We start from the raw sequence: 13,465 nt of genomic DNA on the forward strand, positions 1-13,465 counted from the left end.
GACAAACATGACATTCCAGAGTGAATTTTTCTATCAGTTCCTATCATAGTACAAAAATTTTATAATTTTATAATTTTTTGTTCTTAACCTCTATATAAACCTCATCTTTTATACAATACAATTATATATACAATTATATGTACAGTTATGTATATCTTTTAGTTCTACCATTAGTTTGAAGTCCGAGCAGTTCTTAATTCATACCAGCGGTAAAATTTGCCCCAGATTTCGAAGTATTCGTGTTCCGTTTTGTCTTTCATAATCATTGTAAGCCTGTCCATCTCAGCACATATTAAAATTTTATGCAGGATCTCTTCTTCCGTTGGGGTTTCCTTGTTCCTCCAATTTTGAGCAAAAACCAGCCTGGAGGCCGTTAAAATGTGTAGCATTAAATAAAATACGCCTTTGTCATGTTTTTGCGTAGTTAAACCTAATAGAAAGAGTTCTGGTTTTGGTTCTACCGCTTGCTCTAATATTTCTTCCAACCAAATTTTAATCCTGTTCCAAAAATCACGAGCTCGCGTGCATTCCCACCACATATGATAGTAAGTTCCACTTTTCAAATTGCATTTCCAACATTTAGGGGAGACATTGGTATACATTTTAGACAATCTTGTGGGTGGGAGATGCCATCTATAAAACATTTTGTAAAGGTTCTCTTTGTAAGAGGTGGCCAAAGTAAGCTTCTTGTTTCTTGCCCATAGTTCTTGCCATATATGCAGATCAAAATTAAGACCAAAATCCTTACTCCAATTCAACATAGTCACTTTTACTTGTTCCTCGTACGTTGCCTGATCTAGCAAATAATAGTATAGTTTTTTAATCATTTTATCCTCCGACCCCAAAATTATTTTATCCAATTCTATTGGTTCTAATTTAATACCTAACTCTTTTTTGTCTTTCCGATATCTTGCCTGCAGTTGCAGGTATGCCCACCATTCTAATTCTATCCCTTCATCGTGGATGGTTTTCCTGGATTTCAATTCCCCTCTTTCATCTAAAATATTTTTATATGTTATGATCTTGTCTAATTGAGTAAATTTTGGGTGTACATATATTTCTAACGGTGAGATCCAACTAGGTACTTGGGTATAATTTGGTTGCCAAATTTTTGTCCATACATCAATAAGAGCTTGCCTAATATAGTGACTTCGAAAATATTTATGTACTTTATATTTATGATCCCATAATATGGCATGCCATCCTATTTGTAGGTCATGGCCCTCCAGACACAATAGTCTCCTATTTTTTAGTAATATCCAATCTCTTACCCATACTAATGCTGCGGCCTGGTAATATTTCTCCAAGTCTGGAAGACCAAATCCCCCCCTTTCCTTTGAGTCCTGTAGTAATTTTAATTTAATCCTTGCTCTTTTTCCTTGCCAGATGAATTTACACATCATTTTGTTCAAATTTTGAAAAAATTTCTTGTCTAATTTTATAGGTATACATTGGAACAAAAATAAAATTTTTGGCAACACATTCATTTTAATCACCGCGATTCTGCCCGTAAGAGAGAGCTGTAGGTTAGTCCAAATATCAAAGTCTTTTTGAATCTGTTCTATTAACTTATCATAGTTATCCCTTTTAAGCGTAGCGCATTTGGCAGTCAGTTGTATCCCTAAATGTCTAATTTTATTTGTAATTTGAACACCAATTCTATCAACCAATTCACTTTTCTGTATTTTAGTCATATTTTTGACAAGCATTTTAGTTTTTTCTTTATTTATTTTTAAACCTGCTATTTCCCCGTATCTATTCAATGTTTCCATCAGCCTAATCCCTGATTGTAGTGGTTCTTCAATAATAAAAACTAAATCATCTGCAAAGGCTTGTATTTTAAATGTCTCTTTCTTGATTTCTAGACCTTGGATCTGTTCATCTTGCCGGATTGCTCTAGTTAATACCTCAAGAGATAATATAAATAACAATGGTGATAGTGGGCAGCCTTGCCTTGTGCCTTTTTGCATTTGGAAACTCTCAGTCAGTTCTCCATTGATTATTACTTTGGCCACCTGCTTAGAGTAAACTGATTTAAACATATTTAAGAAATTTTCCCCAAAGTCCATATACAATAATTGATTAAACATAAAATCCCATTTTACATTGTCGAATGCTTTTTGGGCATCAAGAAAAATTAAACACATTTGCTTTTCATTATGTACTTCATAATATTCCAATATGTCCAAAACAGTCCTAATATTGTTTCTTATATATCTTTTAGATAGAAAGCCGTTTTGATCAATATGTATAAAATCCACTAAGAACCTTTCCAATCTTTGTGCCATTATTGCCATGAAGATTTTGTAATCTGAATTCAAAAGAGAAATGGGTCTATAGTTCTTAATTTGTGTCAGGTTGGTGTTTTCTTTAGGAATCAACGTGAGGAAGGCTTCTTCCCATGAAGCTGGTATTTTAGCTTGGGTTAAAACCTCGTTAAATAAGTCCAACAGCATTGGGCTTAAAGATTCTTGTGCAATTTTATACATTTCTGCAGGTATACCATCTGGTCCAGGTGTTTTATTATTTTTCTGTTTCTTAATTGCAACCGAGAGCTCTAAATGTGTTATCTCTTTATTTAGGAGAGTTTTAAATTCTTCTGGCACCTTGGGTAAATCGACTAGTTGTAAATACTGTACTATGTCATGGTTATTTCTCTTTTCGTCGTCCTTATATAAATTCTTGTAAAACTCATATGCCACTAGCTTTTTTCCTTCGTTCTGGCACACCATATCACCTTTGGCGTTATAAAGGTTGGTAACTCTCTGCTTATTATTGTGTTTTTTGATTTTATAAGCCAACCATCTCCCTGGTTTATTAGCATTTTCAAAGAAATTTTGTTTAGTACGTTTTATCTGCTGTCCTAGATCTTCCTTCGTAATAATATCCATCTTATGTTTAATTAAATCAATCTGTTGTTTCAAATCACATCTTTGTGGTTCATTTTGCAGGTTATCCTCAACTTTACGTAGTTCTTCTTCCAGTTGTCTTTGGCGTTGTGTTTTGATTTTGTGTTGCCTAGCCATATAAGAAATTACAACGCCTCTCATGTAGGCTTTGGTTGTATCCCATAAATTTTGGCAGTTTGTATCCTCCTTTTTGTTTGACTTAAAAAACAGATCCAATTGTTCTTCTAATTTTGATTTGAATTCTTTATGATTTAAGATTGCCCTTTTTAGAGTCCATCTCCTCGTGTTTTTTTGCCCCTTCCATTTAATTCTAATCGGATTGTGATCAGCCCAGGTATTTGTATCAATCATAATCTCCTCTACTTCTAAATTTAAGTCAGCTGACATCCACACCATATCAATTCTGGACCAAGATTGATGACGTCCAGAATAAAAAGTAAACTGTTTTTTCCCAGGATTCCTTTCTCTCCAAATATCCTGTATATTAAACTCATCTACCATTTTAAAGAAAATATCAGATATTGTTCCTCTAATTCTTTTTCTATTCTTTCCACATTTATAATCTAGATTATTATCCACAATTGCATTATAGTCACCCATTATACAAATGCTATCATGTTCCAATTGGCTAATAATGTTATAGAGTTTTTTATAGAAATGTTTTTGCCCCTCATTCGGGGCATAAATTCCAACCAAAAGAATTTTGGTTTTATTCAAAATTACTTCCACAATTAGAATTCTGCCATCTTCGTCCTTATAAATTTGCTTAGCCACAATTTCTTGTTTAATATATACTACCACACCTCCTTTCTTATATTGTGAAAGTGCTGCGAACATATTCCCCAATTTGGGACAATTTAATAAGTATTGATGTTGTTTTTTAATGTGGACTTCTTGTAACATTATTATATCTAAATTCATCTTATTGAGCCTATTGAAAAACTTCTTCCTTTTTGTTGGAGAGTTGAGGCCATTAACGTTGATAGATATAGATTCAACACATTTCTTCCCCTCCTTATCTATGTTTAGATCTAGTTACTATTGCTGGTCTAGACTCTTGAGTTTGTAAATCCTTCCCTCTTTCCACTGTTGATCTTATCGGTCTAGCCTCTTTAATTTCCTTAAACCTACTCTCCTCCTGCTTTTCTTCATTTTTCCCTTCATCAGTGTCCTCTCGAAGCTCAACTCTTTTACCTCTAGCTTCAATGGCTTGCACCAGTGTCTCTCCTTCCTCTCTTGCTTCTCTTTCAACTAAATCTTCCTTACTACCAAAGCTTTCCCTGTAGAATTCCTCTGCTTTTTCTATTGAGTCTAGGCGAAACTTTTTCTCCTGCCATGTTACCAGAATTCCTTCCGGAGTTAGCCATCTAAAATTGATATTTTTCCTTATCAGTTTGGAAGTTATGTATTGGTAAGGCCTTCGCAGGTCTCTCACTCTTTTGGGCACTTGTTTAAGTACAATCAGCTGTTTACCTCGATATTCCAGTGTATCATCTCTGAATCTGAAAAGAATTTCATCCCTAACTGATTTCTTAATAAACCTAATGTGCACTTCTCTGGGAAGATTGTGTCGTCTTGCGTAATTTGTGTGTATTCTATAGGTTTCATCTATCTCATTGGCCATCTCCTCTCTTGTAGACCCCAACGCTCCTGCTAGAATATCTGACATTATTACTGGGAGATCTTCACCTTTCATCTCTCCTACATTTTGAAACCGTAGATAATGTGCAGCCTTCTCAAGTTCCAAAGAAATAACTGTGGTTTCTAATTCTTTATTGGCTTGAACTAGCCTTTCATTCATTTCATCCACTCTCTGCTCTTCTTTATCAATCCTTTCCTCCATTTCTACTAGTTTTTGTTCATTTTTCATAAGTTGGTGGTGGAAGGATTCAAATTTCCCATCCATAGATTTAATTTTATCTTTAAGTTCACCTGTATCATTCCTTATTTCACCTATTTCTTTTTTCAGATCTTCATGGTTTTTACACATTAACTCTTGCATTGATTGCAGCATTTGTTGCAAGTCTTTAAGTGGGTTTGCCCTATCTTTTTGAGCCATTTCTTCTAGTGATCTTTGCCTAACAGAACCTGGTTCCAGCAATGTAGTTTGAAGTGTCTGCTTTCTCCCTATTCCAGCCCTTGTAAGATTTGGAGTGCTAGACATTTTTTTCAATTTTCCAAACCAACCTCCCCACTTATTTACAATTGTTAAAATGTTTTCCAGAGTATCAAAGTTGTTACTAAGAATCAAGAAGTTCTTAACATTACAAGGAAAGGGCAAATTTGCTACACAGTCTCTTTCCCTAGTAGTTTTTCCCTTCCCACTCTTACAGCAATTCTCGATTTAACCAGCAGGTGTCACTCTAATATTGTCTCTGGTATTAAACTTGTCTATTCATTCCAAAATGTCTACCTCCGTTTTTTTCCTTCCAGACGATCTCTCTTGTGCCTTAGAGTAGCTAGCCTTCCAGGGCTAAATTTCAGTCTCTGGAGTAAGGGAAGAAGGAGGACGCCCCCTTTCTCTTCTCTACAAATCCAGCCAACGTAGCAAGTAAGCAGGCAAGCCTTTTTAGCCAAACCTTCCTTTTCGCCGCTTTTCCAGGAGCGAGGGAAATCCCTCCTCCCCTCTTGTAGGCTACTAAAGTCGGTAAGTTTCAAGTGAAATCCTCCAGTACGATCTCACACCGGATCCCTTCTAGCCAGAATCTCTGCTCAGATGAATTTGACTGGAACTGTCATGTCACCGTCCAGCTTTTCCACCGCTAAGCTTCGGCCAGCTGACTGCTGTCATTTCTTCACTGCCGCCATTGTCGGCCGTTTCCCCTTCTCCGCTTGACTTGTCAAAGCTTCTCCTGGGTTCGTGGCTCCTGGCTGCCGCCTGAATCCACTCCCCAGGGCGCCTTGTTGTTCCCAGTCCCCCTCCAGGGAACTAGGGATCACAAAGGATCTGTCAAACAGTCGGGAACGGGGTTAGATGCTTCAGAGAATCATCCAACACACCCGTTCTTCCTGGCAGCTGGCCCCGCCCCCCAACAACGGGCAATCTTTGAGGTTGCTTCAATTGTTATAATCAAGGGCAGTCACTGAGATTATCAAAGCAGGTCCTATTGTGTGTACAATAGCACTTACAAAGTGTCAAGTTGCATGCACTTGTTGGGGGGCTTTCCCAGGACTGTTTTCTCTTTGGAAGACTCTTCCACCCCATATTAGTTTAGTATCTACTATCATACCTTTAGGTGCTGATTGAAGCTATTCCCCTGAAGAACGTTATTGAGGAAGGCTTTTAAAAATTCCACACTCCTTTCCAATTTGAAGACATCTCTTTATATCAACTCTTTTAATCTTTTGCACTTATCTTGTTGCACTTTAATAATTTTTCCATTACAGGGAAACTATACAAAAGATATCTGGAATAAAATCAATGAGGAAGCAGAAATGTGAAGAGAGCCCTCTCTGGCTGACTTTAAGGGTTTGCCATGCAGTGAGAAGGGAGGAAGGGTTAAAAAAAATCAAGATGGTGGCTGTGATCATTTTTTGTTTGTGTTGTTCATGGTTGCTGCAATCACCTTGGGTTTTTTGGCTGCCACTTTTTGGTGGATGCCTCTGGTTTGGATTTGAATCCATGTCTGTTTAAACATTATTACAAATCTCTGTACTTGGCAATCCTGCAGAGATGGGCTATCTGAAACAGTAGAAAAATAAGGCAATGTACATGCCCTCATATCTCTTCCAAAGTGTGCAGTAGTTCTCAGTGCTTTTGCCTTTCCCTGAACTTGGAATTATTTCCAAGTGCTTGGCAAAACACGAATAGCACTTCAGAGACTTTTGCTAATCCACAGGGTATCATTAATTTCAGTGAGTTGTAGATAACCACAGAGGCGTTTAAGTAATAATACAAAGAATGGGATAGATATGAAATTGCTTTTCACTCTTACATCAAAGTAAACAAACACAAAGCTAGACCTGGAGCTTAGAAGATCAAGAAACATCCTCACAGAGAACCAGTTGTTCACATATATGAATCCCACTACTGCATATAGCATGGATTGAAGCTGACATCTGGTGCTAGTTCCAACAACACATGTTCCGACAACACACGGCAGTATCTCAAAAATATTTCACTTTATTTCATACACTTAAAACTCAAAAGGCTGAATGGTTCTTGTTCTGGCCTTCTTTTCTACGCAATATAATCAAGCACAATGTTCTCTTTATCAGCCAACTATCAAAATGCAATTCAGAAAAACAGATAAAACTGAAGTACTGAGGTGGGACGGAGAGAGAAAAAGCCTTGGAGAGATGGGCGACATGCGTAGAAGTCTAATAAAATAATAATAATAATAATAATAACAACAATAATAATTGTGAGCAGAGATAACATATATTAACACTAAAAGTACAGCTACCCTTGAAAGGCATTTATCTGAAAATATCAGAAGCTTTGGAGTACCTTATTTAAATACTAATTTAAATACTTAAATATTTATGTAAATACTAAATTAAAAAGTATGACTCATATAGTAATATAGTCAATTGCAGTAATTTTTGTCCTTACACATTTCCAGATTGGATATGGTATGGTTGGTGGGCTATTTCTTCATCTTATTACAACATCTTAGAAAGTCATTCAGTCATTATTGTGGCTATATAAATTTTGTCTTTATTAATGATACATGGCTGGATCATTAGGGTTACTAAATCTTGTATGCAATCACTCAATTGGCTGCTAAATGGACACAAAAAAACCTTGTATATCAAATTGCTGCTATCTAATGGTGATCTGGTTTTCAGCAATTTAGAATTGGTAGTGATGCTATAAGATGCTATAAATTACTTGTATAGAAACAGCCATGGTGTAGCATTTCTGCACTAGGAATTTATGGCACTATTCAGCTATCATTAAAGCAACATAAATCTTAATTCCTGATATGTTGCCCCAGTGATGGCTGAGTGACATTATATATTGCTAGTGCTGAAATGCTCTTGCAGTGTTAAATATCAAGCCAGGAAATCTCTGGTTCTGAATAATAAAGAGGTCAGTACATTTTAAAATGAGGTGGGAGATGGAAAATATACCAGTTTTGCAAAACAACAAACAAAAAAAGTGTAAAAGGGTGTATTGATTTATAGGCGTTGTTTTAAGAAGCCAAGTAAGTCTCCATTGGGGACTAGAAAATTAGAATCAAGTTAAAGCTACCTGAAAATGAATTAGTCAAAACTGCAGCTCTCCTTCAGTCGAGTTAACACTGAGAGCCAGAATGTAATTTGGCTTCACCTATTGTGCATGAAACAAAGTACGGCCTTGAAATTTTTCTTTCCCCATGTATCCATTCATCTGACCAGGCTCATTGTTTTTCTTCATTAATTACTGTAGTTGTTGGTTGAAATGTTTATTATTTCAACAATGTTCTTGTTTTTATGTTTTCTTAAGCTTGCCCTTTTACCTGACGTAAGCCGTTTTACTTTTTTTTTAAAAAAGAAAAGCATTGCAGAATAGGAATACTGGAAGTAGAATAAGCGAGTAAATCCAGCTATGTGGCTTGTTAGAGCTTAACGTGATTTGTAAATCTAGCCTGTTTTGCCTGATGTACAAAATGTGTAAGCCAACTACAATTTATCATGCTGTGTTAACCTAGCCTAAGGAGGAAACTGAATGGCTTTAAGAATTTATCTTCCTTGGATCAAAAATTGTTCATCATGGCACTTCTACCCGTGAAATCAAATGCAGGATAACCCTAGGTCACACTGCAATGGTTAACCTGAATATGATTGGGAAAAGCAGAGATACTGATATTGATATAAAACACAGGCAATTTAGAACAATAGTTTTCTCTAAAATGAAGTATGGGTGTGAGAGTTGGACACTAAGAATGGCTGATTGAAGAAGAATTGATGTCTTTGAACTGTGGCGCAGGTGTGAATTATTGCATATACCATGGACAGCCAGAGCAACCGACAGAGAGATGCTGACTCATAAAAAAAATCAGACACATCACTAGAAGCCAAAATCAAAGACTATGTCTGATTTATTTTAGCCATGTCACGCATGCAAATTCATTGGAGAAGTCCATGATGCTAGGAATGGTTCATGGAATAAGAAGAAGGGGCAAGCAAAAAACATGCTGGCTTGCTAACTTCAAAACTGATACAAAGATGCTTGACAGGGTAGCATGGAGAGCACTTGCCTATAAAGTTGCCAAGAGTCGGACACAAATGAATGGTTAAAACAACAGTTAACCTAGCCATTCTGTAAACTTGTACTCCTTAACAGACACATACATGTTGCTCTATACTCATCATATTTTCAATGCAGTTAAGATCCACTGAACTCAATGGCATGCAGTGTTGGAAACCTTGTCAATATTGTCTCATTGGGTGGTGGTGGTGGTGGTGGGGCAAGTATATTACTTGATGCAGAAAACAAAAAGAACTGATCCAAAGATCCAATTTCATAAATATTTCTTAATACATTTCAGGCCCAATAGATTCTTCATGAAAAAGTGCCTCACCATTCAATGCACTACAGCACAACCAATACAAGCTGTGAAAAAGTTAACACTGCCATACATCATTTACCTCTCAGAAACAATTGACAGACTATTATAACCACATGGCATCACTGTAGCACACAAACTAACTGAAGCCCTCCAAAACATTTTAAGTAAACTAAGAGACCAGAAGCCCAAGAAGAAAAAAAAATGAATCATCTACAGCATATAGTGTAAGGACTGTAACAGCCACTGTATCAAGTGGCAGAAAACTAGCAGAGCTCATTCAATAAACATCAATTAACAATGAGAAAGCTATGAAAATGCCTTAATTTCACAACACATCGACAGAGTCAACCATAATTTTACCTGGGAAATTAGACTAAACTAAATCTAAGAACTCTAGAGAATTCCTAGAAGCTTGGCATTCTAACAAATAAACCATCAACAGAGACATAGAGATAAACAACATTTACACACCATTCAAAAATGTATAATCAAGAAAATTGACTAATTGACCAGATTCATTCTATATTTAAAAATTTCAATCTTTGTTATACTTATCACTTTTTCTTAAATTTAAGAGTCAAGAAAATAGCAAAAATTATAAAACTATTCTTCCATTCCAATAGAAAATTGCTTCCATTTCCAAAGATGCTGCAACCTTTTATGCAAATCCAGGTAGTAAATGTAATCATTGATGGTTCTACCACAACTGTAAAGCATCCAGAATCTGCGAACTACTGAATTTAGTGACTCTGTAGTGCAGAGGTGTCAAACTGCCAGCCCAAGGGCCAGATATGTCATGCTGAAACCACCCCCACCCTATTGCCGGCAATGGGAAAAAAGGCGCAGTATGTCATGACACGTCACATGATGTTGCGAGTTTGACATTCCTGCTGTAGTGACACCAAATGGCCCTTTGGATGCTCTGTGGTTTGTCTGAGATGCAATGCAAGTGCCAAAAGAGAAATATAAATGAAGATACATAAAAACATAAGTGTTTTTAAAAAATAATTGAAAGATGTTTAGTAATATGAAAACCATAACTCAATAATAGAACACAGCCTTTTAATATGTAAGTTTCTGGGACCTTCTCAGAACTGCTGGTCATGAGAGCAGGGTAGATGAACAGATTTTTGGCCTGATAGATTCAGCCTTTAATGACTAATAATCCTAATTATTAGTTACCCTGTGATAGATTTGAATATTTATTATTAATAAAGTTTGTCTTCATTGATGTATCTTCCTTTATGATGGATGGTTTTTACATGGTGTCATTTGGAATTTGCTCTGGCATAAGATGAGCTATCAGTGCAAATGCCACTTGTTAAGTTATCCTTGAATGATTAAAACTCCCTGTTTTAGGAACATTAACAGTCACAAGCAGTTATTAGTGTGTTATGGAAGAGGTTACTGTTGTGCAAATTATAGAGTGTTACTGATGCTTTTTAGAGAAAGATTAGTTTAGTTTATGTGTGGGATACAACTTGAGAAGACAGAAGAAAATGTGAAAACATGGCACTGTTTTGACATCGTTAATGAAGGCTAATAGAATAGCCTCTGCAACTTAGTTTGTTATTGTGGCTCCCAGACTACCCACACCTCTCTTTTGCTAAGTTCTTTGCAACTTAGCTGTGAAAATTTGCACTTGGTTAGCACAGAAGAGTTGGGCCGCCTCAGAGGGAAAAAGAAATTATAGCACATATTCTAAAAATAAACATGCAAACTCTGGACTAATTGATGTGTCTTAACACTTTAGATCTAGCCAAAAACAAAAAGCTATTTAAAAAATACTGAATTTTTTTTTAAAAAATCTTTCTTTAAAGCTGCAGAAACATTGTACCTGTTCATAAAAAATCATTTTTCTTCTTCAGTGTTCTCAGCATCTCCAGTAGTCAAGTTGATGCCTTTTCAAAATAAGTATCGAAGGAGAGTTTTATACAAGAGCAAGATAAGTTTAGTTCAAGTATCCTTTCTAATCAGTGGGAAGATGGAAAACAACCATTCAGTTTGTGATATATCCTTAAGTATGTAGGGACAAATGTTAGGGTGTGTCGACACACTATTTTAAATGAATGGGGACATGAAATGCATTTAGTTCTCTGCTTCCTCATTGTTGTGAAAAATAATACACTAAGATGATTCCCTGGCTATCACAGAAATTATAGTTGTAAAAATAAATCGTAACTTTCAAGTATGTGCCTTGAAGGAAAGATTATCTTATCTTCAGTGAAATGGTAGACCCCTTTGCAACAATGTAGTAATAATACATAATATTCTTGCCTTATATTCCTTATTTATAGTGTTGTTACATAATCAAGGTTTGAATTAGAGTATAACTGAAAGAAGACTTGAAAATTTGAGGAGAATTTTTTAACCAAGTTTTTGTTACATATTTTGATAATGAGCTTTTTGTTAATCCCAGGCTACCACGGTTTGCTAATACATAGATAAAAATCTCAGATATATGAGAAAACAGGCTAGAATATTTCATGACATCTGTGAAATTTGAGTTTTCCAGTGGAAAAGATGTAAAGGAATGAGGCCATGGCAAACATCTCAGAAGAAACCATTTCTGATTTTTTGGCCCATAAATGTGAGGGGGAAGAGGTGTACTTTCAGACTAGCACAATTCTGTTAATGTAACCTAATATAACCTTATGTTAATATTACAACCTCTTTACCACTAGACGTTGAGCACAACTCAAAGGTGTCTTTATTTGCTATAGTGAATTAAAGACATTGTTTTCACATTTGTACAACACAGCCTACATTATAGGAGAGAAGAATTGCAGTCCAGTAAAATAAGGTAAAATGTGATCTGGATTAAATACCCTGAAACAGTTTAGGAATTGGATAAATGAAAGACTGTCTTTTTCCACAGATTGCTGCTAATAATTAATCATCATGACCAGAGACATAGTTATGTGATTCGCTAGAAAAGTTAGATTATTGGATACTAAGGGGTTTTTTTTCAGCATTAATTTTGTAATTATTTATCCTTCCTGGGCAAAGTGAGGTTGGCTTTTCTTATTTATTTGTTTGAACTGTTCCATGTATAAGAGGTTCAATAATATGTAAAGTTTGTTCTTCAGTTTTTAACTGTGCTTCCACAGTTACAGGGACTTTCCCTTCTGCTCTCTGATGCAACCCCCACCTCCAAAATCAACACTGATGTGTCCCCAGCAGTCTGGAGAAATTCAGACTGCTGGGGACTCAGGAATTCTGGGAGTTGAAGTCTATGAGTCATAAAAGAGCAAGGTTGCCTACCCCTGGGCTAGGCCTTTCCCTATGTCATAGTGATAAACCCTTCAATCTATATTTTTTAGGGCACCAGGTGGCAAATTCAATAAGGGATTACTGTTTAAAAAATACTAACACTCGTAGTCTTTATTAAACTGCTATTAGAATTCACTTGTTGCATCTTTATATTACATACTAATAAACAAATCTATTGGGACAGCCAACTTTTGCTTTGCTTTTAAAATGACAGGAAAATGTGGCTACTTTACGGCAAGTGCGTTTTAATTATATTTTAATTTTCTTCCTAGGCTCAGACATTGTTCAGTGGTTAACAAAGAATTTGTCGATAGAAGATCCAGGTAAATGCATCATTTTTATTTATCAATCACCTTCCACTTTGTCCCAGCAAATTTTTTAAACTTGTTCTTTATGATTGTTTAGTCATGGCATGGAATATTGTTTCAGAGAGTTTGAAGATTCTGGATTTTGGGTTGACTCCATATTAAGAAGCATAACATTCTTGCCTTCAAATCTTCCAGTTCCCAGAATGTGGTCCATTAGAGCTTGCTCATAATGAAAGCTTGTGTTTTAAAAACGGTTCTTACTCATGAATTATGTCAATTAAATTACCTCTCTCTTTTATATGAGATTCCATACACAAGGACAAAGTTTATGAAAAGATCAAAATACAGAATCCTTTATCTCAGTGGTTTCCCACTTTCCTTTCAGGTTGATAACTGAAGGACCACAGAAAATCTTCTTACTAGCATGTCATCCCATCCCATCCCATCCCATCCCATCCCTAGTGAGGCTGGGTTAGAT

General features: G+C 35.9%; 1 protein-coding gene across 4 annotated transcripts in view; it reads left to right on the forward strand.

The window, feature by feature from the left end:
• The window catches only part of RGS7 (regulator of G protein signaling 7), a 174,413-nt gene that overhangs the window by 105,385 nt on the left and 55,563 nt on the right, over positions 1-13,465 (forward strand). For all 4 annotated transcript variants that reach the window (XM_039349117.1, XM_039349114.1, XM_039349116.1 and 1 more), the window contains one exon: positions 12,952-13,002. In XM_039349117.1, coding sequence (XP_039205051.1) covers positions 12,952-13,002 — 51 coding nt within the window. The remainder of the gene's footprint in view (positions 1-12,951; positions 13,003-13,465) is intronic.

Source organism: Crotalus tigris, unplaced genomic scaffold, assembly GCF_016545835.1.
Source record: "Crotalus tigris isolate CLP2741 ecotype Arizona unplaced genomic scaffold, ASM1654583v1 scf7180000018226.349013, whole genome shotgun sequence".
Taxonomy (NCBI): domain Eukaryota; kingdom Metazoa; phylum Chordata; class Lepidosauria; order Squamata; family Viperidae; genus Crotalus; species Crotalus tigris.